The 16,250-nt window shown below is 40.7% G+C and overlaps 1 protein-coding gene across 2 annotated transcripts; it reads left to right on the top strand.

Moving 5' to 3' along the window:
• The first annotated feature begins 11,317 nt into the window (after positions 1 to 11,317).
• Positions 11,318 to 15,602, top strand: TPBG (trophoblast glycoprotein). 2 transcript variants are annotated; one of them, XM_012468851.2, is made up of 3 exons: positions 11,318 to 11,848; positions 11,955 to 12,214; positions 12,913 to 15,602. In XM_012468851.2, exon 3 carries the CDS (start codon positions 13,250 to 13,252, stop codon positions 14,510 to 14,512), a length of 1,263 nt encoding a protein of 420 aa, XP_012324274.2. In that variant the 5' UTR covers positions 11,318 to 11,848; positions 11,955 to 12,214; positions 12,913 to 13,249; the 3' UTR covers positions 14,513 to 15,602. The 2 variants fall into 2 exon arrangements, 1 of the variants encoding a protein (XP_012324274.2); XR_010336562.1 differs by lacking the exons at positions 11,318 to 11,848; positions 11,955 to 12,214 and adding an exon at positions 12,611 to 12,765 and having other exon boundaries at positions 12,913 to 13,137.
• Positions 15,603 to 16,250: the final 648 nt, after the last annotated feature.

The raw sequence follows: 16,250 nt of genomic DNA, 5'->3' as shown, positions 1-16,250 counted from the left end.
ATGCCATAACTGATGAGTTCGTTCTATTTCTGAATCTTTAAAACCATTTTGGTTTAGTTCTCCTTTTGCTATTTCCTTTTAACTAATTAACTTTTTTTACCCTTTTTATAGAGTGGTTCTTTCTTTTTTTATAGTAACTTGGAACATATGCACCCTATGCTATCATCTATTAAACTTTACTCTTTCTTTTTTTCAAAAAAAATAGAATATCTTTTTTTGTCCCATACATTTATCCCCTCACAACTCCAGAGAAAATTTCCTTTTGAAAATAATGGTAATACATCTACTTTCGCCCTTTTTTCCCCCCAAAATCATCAAAAAGAGCAGAAAAATAAGAAAAAAGTGCAAACTCATTTTTAGTGGAACAACGATAGAGCTAACTCCCCAAATAACACAATAGGGGAAATGGCTCCTAAAAGTAGTGGGACGGAGCATGAAAGAAGAAAGAAGACACTGTGAATGTAGATTTCAGAAAAAGTGTCAGAAAGCACACTTTTGGAAAGCAAAGAACATACCTTGAGGTGGAAAAGATCAATCTTGTATTTAGCACAGGATGCAAGGGCTACTGGCAGATGCTTCCCTGAGACTGGATTGACTCTGTGAAGCAGAGGAGTCAAGGCAAAATCAGGACTCTCACAGATCAGTCATATTTGCAAGTAGTCAGTCTTTGCGGCAAAAGAGGGGAAGAGAAGCTTCGCATTGTGAAAACTTCCACACTTGATTATTTCCTTCTGTGGGGACGCATATAGGTTAAAGTGGCTTAAATACAACATCCTGGATCTTAAGGAGAATTCTAGTTTCTTGGAACATGGCCAAGATCGCCTTCACTTCGTGAACCTTTGACAAATTGTGGTCAATGAAAAGTCTTACCTGTCTGAAAGGTGAGTAATCGAAAAGGAAACAGGACAAGAATGGGAAAAAGAAATACCAGACAAAAAACCACCAAACAATGTTGCATTAAAGCAGATGAAAATAGTAATCATGTATTCTGACCTAATTTTTTTTTTTTTTTTTTTTTTTTTTTTTTTTTTTTTTTTGAGACGGAGTTTCCCTCTTGTTACCCAGGCTGGAGTGCAATGGCGCGATCTCGGCTCACCGCAACCTCCGCCTCCTGGGTTCAGGCAATTCTCCTGCCTCAGCCTCCAGAGTAGCTGGGACTACAGGCGTGCGCCACCATGCCCAGCTAACTTTTTTGTATTTTTAGTAGAGACGGGGTTTCACCATGTTGACCAGGATGGTCTCGATCTCTTGACCTCGTGATCCACCCGCCTCGGCCTCCCAAGTGCTGGGATTATAGGCGTGAGCCACCGCGCCCAGCCTTGTTTTTGTGTTTTTTGTTTTTTGTTTTTTTGATACGGAGTCTCACTCTGTCCCAGGCTGGAGTGCAGTGGCACGATCTCGGCTCACTACAACCTCCGCCTCCCGGTTCAAGCGATTCTCCTGCCTCAGCCTTCCGAGTAGCTGGGACTACAGGTGCACAGCACCATGCCCAGCTAATTTTTGTATTTTTAGTAGAGATAGGGTTTCACCATGTTGGCTAGGAAGGTTCAATCTTTTGACCTCAGATGATCCACCCGCCTCAGCCTCCCAAAGTGCTGGGATTACAGGTGTGAGCCACCATGCCTGGCCCTGACCTAAAATTTTTAAAAGATAATATTTATAGCAAAAATCTCTATAAAACAAAAACAAAAAAGAAGAGATACTAGAGTTCAACAGATGCTGAAAAAAAACACATTCAGATGATTAAAAAAAGTAAAAAATGAAATGTTATAATTTTGAAATGAAGGCCTTCCTAAGTATGACACAAAACACACAACCCAAAAGAATGAAAAATTAGACTCTATCAAAATGAAAAACCAACATGAAAAACTTCAAGAACCAAAGTCATTAAACAAATGAAGAAATATTTGTAACTAATTTAATAAGGTACTAATTTCCCTAGTATGTACAAATCTATTGGGAAAAGAAAAAAACAACCCTTTAGCTAGACACAGTGGCATGTGCCTACAGTCCCAGCTACTCTGGAGGCTGAGGCAGAAGGATCACTTCAGCCCAGGAGTTCGGGGCTGTTGTGTGCTATGATCACACTGGTGAATGGTCACTGCACTCCAGCCTGGGCAACCTAGTGAGACTCCCACCTCTTTGAAAAAAAAAAAAAAGAGGCCAAAAAAAAAAAAAAAAAAAAACCCTTCACTGAAACAAAATGAGCAAAAGATCTGAACAGATGGATTCAAAAAAGGAAATGTAAATGACTTTTAAACATATAAAAAGATTGTCAATCTCATTTTTAACAAGAAAAATACAAATCAGAGCCATACAAAGATTGTATTTCATGTGTAAGACTGGAAAAAACAATTTTAATAACATAGTCTCAACATTGTTGGTGGAAATATAAATTGTTACGATCAATTATGTCTGAACACTGCTTTGGCAACACCTATCAAAACTACAAAAACCTATATCCTTTAACCAAGAATTTCACTTCTAAAGATTTATCCTACAGATATACTGGCCTACATGGAAGATGACAATGTACTCATTCATTGCTGCATTGTTTGTAATAGCACAAGACTGAAAATATCCTCAGGGGGGTGTTTAAAGAAATGGTGGTATGTTACTTCATGGTAGATTACATCAATAGCCCCATTTCTTCAGACAATCCTTTACACAAGCCTTTTGCCATGGCACTTTGCAGGGCTCTTTCACTTTCAAGGGGTGTAATTCCATGCACCTTGGCTTTAGTATGTGATTTGCTTTCTTATAGCATATTGGCAAATGCTAGGCAAGCAGTATCTTAAAAAGGATTTACATGATTTAGGTTTGTTTGCTCTTGTGCTTAACCTGTTGCCCTAAGAATAGCATGTTTAGGCTATTTCACTGGTCTTAGGAGGAAGGTCAGAGCCATTTAAAGCAGAACTGTCTTATATCCATACTATGGAATACTACACATAAAAAATGAAAAGGAATGAATTGTTGATACTATCAACAACATAAATGAATCTCACATTAGTTATGCACAGTGAAAGAAGCCAGATTAGAAGAGCACAAACTATATGATTCCATTTATATGAAATCTAGAAAATTCAAATTAATCTGTAGTGACAGAAATTAAATTAATGGTTGCCTGGGGATGGGATGGTTTAAGGGAGGCATGTGAATAGAGGGATTAACAAAGGGCATAAGAAACTTTTGAGGATAATGAATATATTCATTTTCTTGATTGCACTGATGGTTTCAAGAGTGTATACATAATTATCCAATGGTATGGTTTAAGCAAAAGAACATTAAAAAAGAAATCTAATGTTAGGATTTGTAAGACTGAGTAATAGGTGCACAGGTTTTTATGCTGTTCTGTATTGTTGAGTTCGCATTTGCTGTATTTAATAATAAAATATTTAAATATTTTATTCAGTTAAAAAAGAAATCTAGATTTTCATACTGGAGTGAGTTGATTTAATATAGTGGAAACAATAAATTTCACGAAAATAGAGCCTATGTCTGTCTTCTTCATGACTGCTTCCTCAGTTCTCAGAAAAGTGCCTAGAAGTACTTATCACATACTCCAAAAACATTTTCCTATTTTAAAGAAGCTTCCAATTCCTTATGATGAAGCTTGGAAGTTATCAAACAATTTCTGAGTGACAGCCTATACTCTGAATGGTGGTTGTAGAGATTATCAGAAACCTTGAAGTGTCTTTAGTTTTCTTATGGAGATTCAGGGCTTGTATTCAGGCAATCTGCAACAACAAAGCTCTATTAGTTGTTTACAGGTGGCAGCCTCTGATTATTGAACAGATTGATCAGTGTCTATTCCATACTGGTTGCAAACCATTTTGACTCTCACCCCTTTGTAAATGTTACCCACGTCAATATTTTGGGGGTAAAAGTACCGCCTGTTGTAACACATTTATCTACTAAGCTTCCATTGAAGTTCAGTATCGGCATCCTTTAGTGTGTGCTCTGCACCCAACTCCTTTATCCTATTGTTACCCACATTGCTCAGGCCATATGGTTGATGCTGGCTTGACTTTATCTCCCTAGTTAAGCTCCTTAACATCCTTTTTTTTCACTCCAAAGAAATATGATCAATTTCTATTTCAAAGTACCTAACATCTTTAGTACTCTCTTCCTCAGCTTTCATATGGGGATCTAAGCTGAATTTGATACTCAATTTTGAATTTAAACATTTCAAAGAGTGCTAAGAGCCATCTGATTGACCTCTGTACTTGAGCTCACTGGATAGGACTTATAAAATAGATTAGAGAAGCCTGGGTCATGTACCCAAACTTTGGCCTAACTCTATCTGCAGAACCTCTGCCATGGACATGCAATAGATTGCCTGGCAATGTGCCAGTATTATAAATTTTTTTAAGGAAAATTGCTGGCTTTGGAGGTAGTCCTGTTTGGAAGACAAAGTGAGTACTACAAAAATGCACATTAATAAGCATTTATTGAACTGTATTGAATTTAATTGAAATGAATTGAATTCGAATGGTGGCTACAATTGCAACTGCTCCCATTTCTTGACTGAATTCCAGTCTTGGTTTAGAACCTATCTTGGGCAAGAACTATAGAAATGAAAAATCTTCAATGTCACCTCCAAAGTGGAATTAATGTATGCTAAAAAAGATATTAGGTAACATTGCTAATTTAAATATTTACCACAATTTCATTTTAAAAGACAATAGTTTAAATCAAATAAGATCGGTGTCTTATTCTATTTTTCTCTAGGTATTTTTTCACTTTATCATAATCAAACTTGACTCTTCAATAAAAAATTATTAGAATTTTTCTTGGTCATTACTTAAAATATAGAAGCTGACTGAATATTGTGTATCTGAAATACTAAATTCAAGAGAAAAAAATTTTAAATAAGTTTTCTGTAACATTACAATACTTAGAATTATGTCTATATTCTTATCTTCATAGTGAATAAATCACCAAGATTTGTAGATTCTCTTAAAAATTTATACAAGTTGTTTTCAAACTTTCTAAAAACCAATGTTTCCTTTTCAAAACAAAGATTTTATAAAGCCTTTTTTATTTTATAAAATGCATCTTGATATGTAATTTAAAAAATACATACTATATTAACTAGAATATTAAAGGATAAAAGAATAGTATTAGTTAATATGTAGCACTACACATAAATACTTGGGCATAACTATAATAGAAAACCTAATGAAGTGTTGTATTCTTCTGCCTACTTATAAATAAGCTAAAATTTAAAAGAAGTTAGACCAATATTCATATGAATGTTGAAATGATTTTTTAAAATATTAGATATTTTGAAATAAGAATCACTGCAAATGTAACAACTACAAACGCAAACTGATACTATATTGATGATTTGGGTAGAATGAGTGGAATGGTTATCAGAGATAAAATCTTGGTAAAGTTCTAAACAAAACAATATATATTCTTTCCTTACAGTGTAACTGTTCATGGAAAATTGAATGTATAATAAAACCACACTGTAAGTATTTGGAGTTTCAATGCAAAATGAAGTTGTTTCTAGGCTGAGAACTTCAGGTTTTTATCTAGTCACACTGAGGATAAATTAAAATTTCTCTTGGTCATTATTTAAAATATAGACATTATCTGTAATCTAATATTTAGAATTATAAACGTATGCAATATTACCTTCAAAGTGAACAAATCACCAAGATTTGTAGATTATTTAAAAAATTTATATAGGTTGTTTTCAAACTTTCTAAAAGTCAATGTTTGCTTTTCAAAAAAATATTTTAGTGGCATTGGGGGCAGTGCCACTGTTGGAAACCACTGGTGTATGTAATATTATGGTCTATATAATAACCACTGGTTTATACAACCTGTTGTTGCCATGCCAATCTTTTACTTCTACTTCAGTTTGGCTCTTTGTCATCCGTCACTTGAATTACCCAACTTTTCTCTGTTTTTTCTTGTCTATAATTTGCCTTTTAAACAGATAGCAACTGTGATCTTTCTAAAACGCACTTATGATCATGCCATTCCTCTGCTGAAAACTTCCATTGGCTTCCTGCCACTACAGGATAATGCAAACCTTTCAGTTTTTTGAGACGGAGTTTTGTTCTTGTTGCCTAGGCTGGAATGCAGTGGCATGATCTCGGCTCACTGCAAACTCTGTCTCCTGGGTTCAAGTGATTCTCCTGCCTCAGCCTCCCAAGTAGCTGAGACTACAGGTGCCTGCCACCACACCCGGCTAAGTTTTATGTTTTTAGTAGAGACAGGGTTTCACCATGTTGGCCAGGCTGGTCTCGAACTCCTGACCTCGAGTGATCCACCACCTCGGCCTCCCAAAGTGCTGGGATTACAGGTGTGAGCCACCGTGCCTGGCTGGGATAATACAAACCTTTTAGACTGGAGGTCAGTAATCTGATCCCACTGTATTTCAAATCTCACCTTGTACCATTCCCTCCAACGTCTCAATGTGTCCTGTGCTCTACCCTGTGTAGTCTCTAGAAGTGAACAAATTCTCTGGGGTTTTCACCAACCCCTTGCTGACCTTTTGTCTGGCAAGCTCTTACTAACACAGTCTTCCTTCACTAAGCATGGGGATTGGTTTCAGGCCCCCTGTGGATACCAAACCCCAAAGATGCTAAAGTCTCTGATATAAAATGGCATAGTATTTGTTTATAACCTACATGCATCCTCCCACAGACTTCAAATCATCTTTATTTATAATACCTAATATAATGTAAATGCTTTTTAAATAGTTGTTTTACTGTATTTTTCATTTGTATTATTTTTTACTGTTTATTTTCAATCCCCAGCTGGTTGAATACATGGGACAGAAGCTGAGGATACAGGCTGATTGTGCTTCAAAATGCAACTCCAGCATTTCTACCCTAGTAAAACCTTCTGACAGTCTCCCCACTCCATTACATATTTGCACTTACCATATGTTTTGTAACCATTTGCTTTCCCATTAGACTGTGAGTTATCTAAGGGTAGGGATTTTTATCCTATCTACCTTTGCATTTCAAGTGCATCAAATAGGTGGACAGTATACAGTGGGGTCTTAAAAAAGCATTTATTGAATTAAAGTTGAGTGATCCTGTAAGGGTGACTATTTAGAGAGTTTGCATATTACTATATATAATCATCCCTTGTTATCCTCAGGGGGTTGCTTCTAGAATCCCTGTGGATACCAAAATCCATGGATGCTCAAGTTCCTTAAGTTAAATGGCATAGTATTTGCATATAACCTATGCACATCCTCCTATATAATTTAAATCATCTCTAGTTTGCTTATAATACCTAATACAATGTAAATGCTATGTAAATAGTTATGCTGGGTTTTTTTTGTTGTTGTTGTCTGTTTTTTTATTTGTTTTGTTTTTTTGAGATGGAGTCTTGCTTTGTCACCCAGTCTGGAGTGCAGAGGCGCAATCTCAGCTCACTGCAACCTCCGACTCCCAGGTTCAAGCAATTCTCCCACTGCAACATCCCAAGTAGCTGGGATTACAAGCATGCACCACCACACCCGGCTAATTTTCATATTTTTAGTAGAGATGGGTTTCACCATGTTGGCCAGACTGGTCTCAAATTCTTGACCTCAAGTGATTTGCCCGCCTCAGGCTCCCACAGTACTGGGATTACAGGCGTAAGCCACTGTACCTGCTCAATTGCTTAGGAGATAATAATTTTTTTTAAAGTCTGTACATGTTTGATATAGATGTAACCATCCATTTTTTTTCTTTTGAATATTTCTGATCTGTGGTTGGTTGAATCCAGGGACATGGAACCCACAAATATAGAGGGCTGACTGTAATTGTTTTCATTTACCTTTCAACATTTCCTCATCCTCGAAAAATCATATATTTCTAGTCAGTTTATTTTCTCCAGTCTATCACAGCCTTTTAGCTTGCTCTTTCTTTAATATTTATTTAATCTCCAATGAATTTTGAAGCATCATTATATTTTTCTTTTACTAGCCTCAGCACTTATTGTACTGACTGATGACGCAGATACATTCCTTTTGACCCATTCTCAAGTTTATATGTTACTTAATTTAGTGTACACATCTCAGAAAAGAAGCCCATTCTTTCTAAAGTGATTTGAAGTTTTCTTTTTAATCATTCACAATTAAAAAAATATTTCTTCATGTATATACATATATATGCATGTATAATTTTTCTCTTTTTGTCAAATTGACCCACATTGATGGTTTTAGTTTTAAGTGTTGGTTCATGGTTTCTGACATATGTGCTTGTTGCTCACCAACACTTGACTTTTTGTTTTAGTTACATTTCAGATTTGACAGTAGGCACTTGTATCAATTCCTTTGCTAATCTGAGGCAGAGATCAAAATAAACTAGTCTTAAACAATCTTGGTGTTTATCCATGCTGGACCACGCAGCTTTTCTCTGCTAGTTATCATGAGGGTGGTCATAACCACTCATCATTGTTTTTATACCTATCTCATTCCTTGCCTAATCAGGATTTAGAAGCAATATTTCAATAATTTACTAATCTTTTCTAAGATGTGATCCTTTGCGTCATTAGAAAAAAAATGGTTCCTATAGAAACAATCTTCTAAGTAAATGATAGTATAGAAACATTTCCTGGAGCCTACAAAGTGACCTCTTGAAATACACTAAATTAGTTCTTATCTGTTGGAACATTCAGATCCTTCCTTTATTTCGCTTTGGAATAGAAGAATAAATTGGTAAAAATGTGCTCTGCAATCCTCTACCCTGCCTTAGAGTATGTAAATAGCATCATGTACAAAAAATTTTCAAGCTGTCAGGAGTAAAATAAGTATGATAATTTGGGATAATTAAATGCTTAAGACAATCAAAATAGAACTGATCCTAGTAAGCTTTTCCCACTTGAAGGAAATTTCTTTAAAGAGTAGTTACTGATCTAAACGTCTTTCAATAGGGCTATTAAAATAATTGTGGTACAACAATCCACAGTTTGAAATATTTCAGTCTTTAAAAAAACAAGAAGCATACCTATACGTATGGACATAGATAGTTGTTTTTAAAAACGATTATGAATAATTCATATACTATCATCCCATTCACATAAAATAATAGCAGAAATAGAGGCAAAATATATACAAAGAGAAAGGGCACTGACTGGAAAGATACCATACCAAACCATACTTAATTCTACATTGAGAGTTTTTGTTTCAGTGTCTATTTCTTTATTCTACCAGATTATCAACTGCTGTATTGCCAGATCAAATACAGGATACTCAAAGTTGAATTTCAACTCTAAGCAACAAAATTTTGCATTTCCCAAATATTGCATGGGACATAGTTATAGTCAAAAAAAGTATTCATTGGGCCGGGCGCGGTGACTCACGCCTGTAATCCCAGCACTTTGGGAGGCCAAGGCGGGTGGATCACGAGGTCAAGAGATCGAGACCATCCTGGTCAACATGGTGAAACCCCGTCTCTACTAAAAATACAAAAAAAATTAGCTGGGCACGGTTGTGCGTGCCTGTAATCCCAGCTACTCAGGAGGCTGAGGCAGGAGAATTGCCTGAACCCAGGAGGCGAAGGTTGTGGTGAGCCGAGATCGTGCCATTGCACTCCAGCCTGGGTAACAAGAGCGAAACTCCGTCTCAAAAAAAAAAAAAAAAAAAAAAAGTATTCATTGTTTATCTGAAATTAAAGTTTGAGTGCCCTGTATTTTTGTTTGTTAAATCTGGCAACTCTACCTTAAAGAGACTTTAAATTATTCATCCTTGTACTCCTATTACTAACATAATTACAGAGATATAGTGGTTTACAATAAACAGCATAAGGGGGAGTAATTTAGAAAAGAACAATCAAAACAGGTTTTTGCTAAGTATGTTACATATTTATCTAAATTCTCATGGAAATACTTTCAAATTCCGTTAGTGGTCCTATTTTACAGATTAAGAAACAGAAGTATACAGAAGACACACAGTAAGCAAGTATCAGAGCTAGAAATGACCCTGAGTTTCTGGGTCCCTATTCAGCAGCCATAAGCAAATGCCAGCTGCAGGAAGGTGGAGGGGGAAGAAGTAAAAAGCGGACAAGAGGTGCGGTTTACGTTCTGCCTAAGTGGAACAGAGTAGAACTTTGCACAAACTCCTTAATCTTGCCTAAAGGCAGAATGTGGGATGTACTATATGGGAGGCAGGCAAATCTGGGCCTGGTTCCCACCTCCATCACTCATTTGAACAAGTTACATAATTTACTTTTGCATCAATTTTCTTGTCTGTAAAACTGGAGAGGACCTAACCTCAGTACTGATGTGAAGAGTCAATGAGATATCTGTGAAGTGATCAGCACAGATTTGGCAAGTGGAAGACACTCAGTCAAGCTAACTTAAAGCCCCAGTTTTTTCATTTGTAAAACAGAACAAGAAAAATGATAGCAACAAGCAATAATACTAACAATATTTATTTTGCCTCTGAGTTGTTTTGAGGATCAGATGAGAATATATATTATATTTCTAACTTCTAAAGTGTATCTCACTCTCCTAAAAAAGCAGTTGCTCTTCAGATCAGGACCAGAGTTCATATCATGTCTGAGCATTATTACAGGTTTTTTCCAATGAGTAATTAATTTTATTTTTAAACTTATCTACAGTAAAATTGACTCTTTTGGTGTACAAAGTTCTATGATTTTTAACACATTGTATGGGTTTATGTAACCACCACCACAATCCGGATACAGAACATGACTACATCTTTAGATTCTTTTTCAAAGTGTTTTACATTCATGTTGCAAAACACTTTTAAAAATAAGAAAAGGGATTTAGATAAACGTGCTGAAGATGCAAATTAATGAAACTGGCGTTTTTGCACAAATCTCTGCAGTTTCCATTTCTTTCAGCTTTTATCTGAGCCATTTTTGCTGTCAGCTTTGCAGACTATCTCTTCCTATAAAAGTAATCGAGCATCCATTGGGGAGCTGGGGTCTTTCTTCACACTAAAGGCACACGTCCCAGGCACAAGCTTCAGCATCCTTATCTGATCCTTTTTATATGACCAGGTTTTAAATTTCCGAACCATGTTTTCTCTAATTGCCATTTTTCTCTCTAAAATGAAGAAGCCTGGAATAACCAGCACCTTCTTATCCTTTCGGGGAAATTATTTAATTGGGACAAAGGGGCTATGTAATTACAGAGAGCAACGACAGGGCTTTCGGAACCCAAAACCTGTCTGGTATAATAACAGATCCTTCTGGTAATCAACCATTCAATCTGTCCCTTTCCCCAAGCCCATCCTCTCCCCAACACCATCCTCTCCATCACCACCTGCCAGATGTCACCTGGGACAATCGACTTCGGAACCAAACTTTCTCTCAGGTCAGCTCCCGCAACCCCCACTCCCCACCTTTGGAGCTTCCCCGGTTAAAGGGACTTTAACCGCACTACATCTGCGGGGGGGGGGGGGGGGTCCGCTTTCCGGGTGACTCACGTCTTTGCTATTTGCCTTTTGTTTCTAGGATGCTTTGGCTGCCTTTCTCTTCCATCTGCTTTTAATTTTGGTGGAGAAAAGCTAATGAATCAGGAATGAATCTCCTCTCCACTAATCAATCTCTCTCAAAGTTGGCGCGCTCTCTTCACGAGTTCCATCACTACTCAAGAAGTGAGGGGGCGGGACAGGCGGGAAGGCATTAATTACACCTAAATCTGAAGTTTGCGGCCTCAGGTACCACTTTGAAAGAGAGTTTCTGAAGCTTCCATACAACCTGCTGTGCGTTTGCTGCTGCCGCCGCTGTAGATTTTCAGCTCATTTCTTTCTGCTGCTGCTTCGCGCTTCTCTGTCATGCCTAAATCTATCTCGTCATTGCCAAAGGTGCCCGAATCAAGGTGAATTCCACGAAATTCACCAGAGGTTTTGCTCCTGTCCAAGGTAAATACAATATGCAAAATGAGGACCCACCCAAGGATGTCGGGGAGGGGGGAGAGAAAGGGATTCCCTCACCTTTTCCGGCACATTCCTCGTTAATTTCCACCAGGAGGAGGCGCGCAGCCCAGTTCCCCTAGTCTCTCTTCTTAAATCCCTCTACCTACGGCAGCCGAGGTTGGCCGCGCGGCAAGAGTCCCCCGACAGTTCTGGCCCTCCCCCGCCCCCCGGTTGGTTTTTCCCAGCTGCGGAGGTTGGGAGGTTGGGCCAGGGGCTGCGGTGCGAGGAGAATCTGCGCCTGCAGCGCGGAGCCGGGAAGTCGTCGCGACTCTGGTGGAACTCGGAGTTGGCTCTGGAGGCGGCGGCGCGGAGGTGAGCGGTCGGAGCCCGCAGCCTGGGAGAGACCCGGGAGGCGTCGCTGGGGCCCCTCCCCAACCACGGGTGGAGAGTAGCGTTGGTTCGCGTTGCCTCCCTACCCCAAGTCCCATTGCTGCTTTGTTCCCAGACGCTTCTCTCCTCTTTGGAGATGATTTGAACCTTTTCGGATCCGAGGGGCTGGCGGGGGCGCGGGTTGGGTGGGGGGCGACAGCTGTAGGGCCCTCCACTTCCCGCTAATGCGAGAAGGTACAAAAAGACATCAAAAACTCCTGTAACCTGAAACTTCCCTCGCTTCCTAACCGGGACCAGGAGGAGAGGTCCGGGCGGGGGCGGAGACTCCCGGAGGCTGACCTTCCGCGGAGGCGGTGCGGGAAGGAACCGGGAGAGGGAGAAGTTTGCTAGGGAAGGAACTGGGGATTAAGTGAGAAGTTAGACGCGGGAGACGAGTATTCTCGGGAAAGGCGGGAGGCCGGACGGGTTTATTGAGTGTGGGCCAGGGGAGAAGACTTTGCGCTCTGGGTGTCGGACGCGCGTCCCCCTCCCGAGTAAGGGTGACTGGAAGTGTTGGGGAGGCGAGGCCGGGGCGGCCTTTCTGAGGGAGGTCTCTGGGACAGAGTAGAGGCGACCAGACTCGAAAAGGCCGGTTTTTGTACTCCGGAAGCCGCTTCACGCCTCTCTCCTGCTTGTCCCAGGTCCCTCAGAGGATCCAGCGAGGGTCGCCAACGAGAGGCGAGGAAGTGCCACCGGGGCAGCGGCAGGAAGAGGTGTGGGAGCAGAAGCGCGCAGCCGAGCGTCCCGACCCACCGCCGTGCGTACTTTCTGGAGGGAGGGGGCGGGGGAACCGGCCCAGAGGGGAGCGCCCGGTGGCGAGGGGGTTAGCCAAGTTCCGGTTGCGGCGCCCCTCCCTCGCTCCCACGAGAGGAAAGTTTTCTCCTGTCGTTTCCGCCGGCTCGCGCTCTCCCGGCCCAGTCTCCCGAACCTTCGGGGCGGGCGCCGTCCCAGCCCAGCTCCGCGGAAACGCGAGCCGCGATGCCGGGGGGTTGTTCCCGGAGCTCCGCCGCCGGCGACGGGCGGCTGCGGTTGGCGCGACTGGCGCTGGTCCTCCTGGGCTGGGTCTCCTCGTCTTCTCCCACCTCCTCAGCATCCTCCTCCTCCTCCTCGGCGCCGTTCCTGGCTTCCGCCGTGTCCGCTCAGCCCCCGCTGCCCGGCCAGTGCCCCGCGGTGTGCGAGTGCTCCGAGGCGGCGCGCACAGTCAAGTGCGTTAACCGCAATCTGACCGAGGTGCCCACGGACCTGCCCTCCTACGTGCGCAACCTCTTCCTTACCGGCAACCAGCTGGCCGTGCTCCCTGCCGGCGCCTTCGCCCGCCTGCCGCCGCTGGCCGAGCTGGCCGCGCTCAACCTCAGCGGCAGCCGCCTGGAGGAGGTGCACGCGGGCGCCTTCGAGCATCTGCCCAGCCTGCGCCACCTCGACCTCAGCCACAACCCGCTGGCCGTCCTCAGCCCCTTCGCTTTCTCAGGCAGCAATGCCAGCGTGTCGGCCCCCAGTCCCTTTGTGGAACTGATCCTGAACCACATCGTGCCCCCTGAAGATGAGCGGAATAACCGGAGCTTCGAGGGCATGGTGGTGGCGGCCCTGCGGGCGGGCGGCGCACTGCATGGGCTCCACCGCCTGGAGCTGGCCAGCAACCACTTCCTCTACCTGCCGCGGGACGTTCTGGCCCAACTGCCCAGCCTCAGGCACCTGGACTTAAGTAACAATTCGCTGGTAAGCTTGACCTATGTGTCCTTCCGCAACCTGACACATCTAGAAAGCCTCCACCTGGAAGACAATGCCCTCAAGGTCCTTCACAATGGCACCCTAGCTGAGTTGCAAGGTCTGCCGCACGTCAGGGTCTTCCTGGACAACAATCCCTGGGTGTGCGACTGCCACATGGCAGACATGGTGGCCTGGCTCAAGGAGACAGAGGTAGTGCAAGGCAAAGATCAACTCACCTGTGCATTTCCGGAACAAATGAGGAATCGGGTTCTCTTGGAACTCAACAGTGCTGACCTAGACTGTGACCCTGTTCTTCCCCCATCTCTGCAAACCTCTTATGTCTTCCTGGGTATTGTTTTAGCCCTGATAGGCGCTATTTTCCTCCTGGTTTTGTATTTGAACCGCAAGGGTATAAAAAAGTGGATGCATAACATCAGAGATGCCTGCAGGGATCACATGGAAGGGTATCATTACAGATATGAAATCAATGCGGACCCCAGGTTAACAAACCTCAGTTCTAACTCGGATGTCTGAGAAATATTAGAGGACAGACCAAGGACAACTCTGCATGAGGTGTAGACTTAAGCTTTATCCCTACTAGGCTTGCTCCACTTTTATCCTCTATAGACACCGCTGACTTTGACTAAAAGCAGTGATAGGGGATTTGCTTCCTTGTTATGTAAAGTTTCTTGGTGTATTCTGTTAACTAAGGCGATGAACAACTATGTAGAATGTTTTACCCTCTTCTTTTGCTTGGAACTCCTTACACGTGTGGAGGGATTTTTCAGGTTTCAGCATGAACATGAACTCCTTGCTGTCTGTCTCTCTCTTAGTACAGTTCAAGGTGTAGCAAGTGTACCCACACAGATAGCATTCAACAAAAGCTGCCTCAACTTTTTGAGAAAAATACTTTATTATCAGTTTTATTCTCATGTGCCTAAGTTGTGGAGAAAATAATTGCATCCCATAAACTGCCTGCAGACGTTAGCAAGCTCTTCAAAATAACTCCATAGTACACAGGAGCATCTGCATCCAGGAGCATGCTTACATTTTACTGTTCTGCATATTACAAAAAATAACTTGCAACTTCAGATAACTTCTGAAAATTAAAAAAAAAAGTAAATTGTTTTTTTGATTGCAGTTTATATGAGACTGTACTGGTTTTTTTTTTTTTAATAAACTGCATCGAGATCCAACAGACTGAATTGTTAAAAAAAATAAATAAATAAAGATTCTTAAAAGAATTACAGCGTGTTCAAGTCTGCTTTGAAAAAAGGATTAAGGACAATGGTGTTCAGTAGTTTTGGTTCAGATGATAATTATTAGTTAGCATAGCTGAGAATCAAACTGTAGCAATGTCTAATATAAATAGACTTGGGAGATCATTTTGAAATGGTGGATCCTTTTAGTGTTGAAATGGAGAGTTTGAGTATTCGTGTGACTAGACTTATGGTCCCAAAGTTAACGCTATTTATGAAACAGTTTTGTAAGAGCATAACGAAGCTGGAAAAAGTGAAGCGTTCTGTACAATAAACAGTTCCCAGTTTGGGGCTTTGTCAAGGCTAATGAAGTTATTGTTAGCATAAAACAATAGTATTGACTTAATAAAACTATTTGAAATTGTTCTGTGGATTTTTAGAGCAGAATGTGAAACAAATGCAAATAAATAAGATGAAATTTCTTAAAAACAATATTCTGAAAGATACAAAATATAAATTTAAACATTTCTCAATGTCATAATGTAAATTGAAACTTAGGTTTTCTTGAGGATATTTTTAAGAAATATTTAAAGTGGAACATAAATGATCTTCATCAGAGACCCTGCTAATATGTTTAAAAAGTTGACATGGTTGAATATGAACTTGAGGAAGTAACCACAGATAAATGTCTACATCTATAAACACGTCTCGTTTTTATAGGTTCTTCAGTTCAGTGTTTAAGAATTTGAGGATATTTTGATTTTAGCTACACTGTTCATAATGTAAGTATATACACCTTTGTGAAGAATAAATCACATTTAGGTGTAAATACAGGCAATCATTAATTGATACCATCCATAATATACAAGGCTTTTGTTTGTCAGTTTATTATCTGCCATTTAAGCTGAAAAGTAAATTAACCAATCTTCAAACTCTTATATCAAGCGACTTAAATGTAACCATTATTGCTTAACTGAAAGTATTAGGTAAACTTGCATCAGTAAGTCTTAGGGCCTGCTTTTCCTTTGAACTGGTTATGTCCTGCAGTGCTTTATCTTTGAAATATAATCTAC

Source organism: Aotus nancymaae, unplaced genomic scaffold (genome assembly GCF_030222135.1).
Source record: "Aotus nancymaae isolate 86718 unplaced genomic scaffold, 86718_ANA_hifiasm-v0.15.2.pri h1tg000040l, whole genome shotgun sequence".
Taxonomy (NCBI): domain Eukaryota; kingdom Metazoa; phylum Chordata; class Mammalia; order Primates; family Aotidae; genus Aotus; species Aotus nancymaae.
The sequence above is the reverse complement of the archived record's forward strand: the minus strand, read 5'-3'. Positions and strand labels throughout refer to the sequence as shown.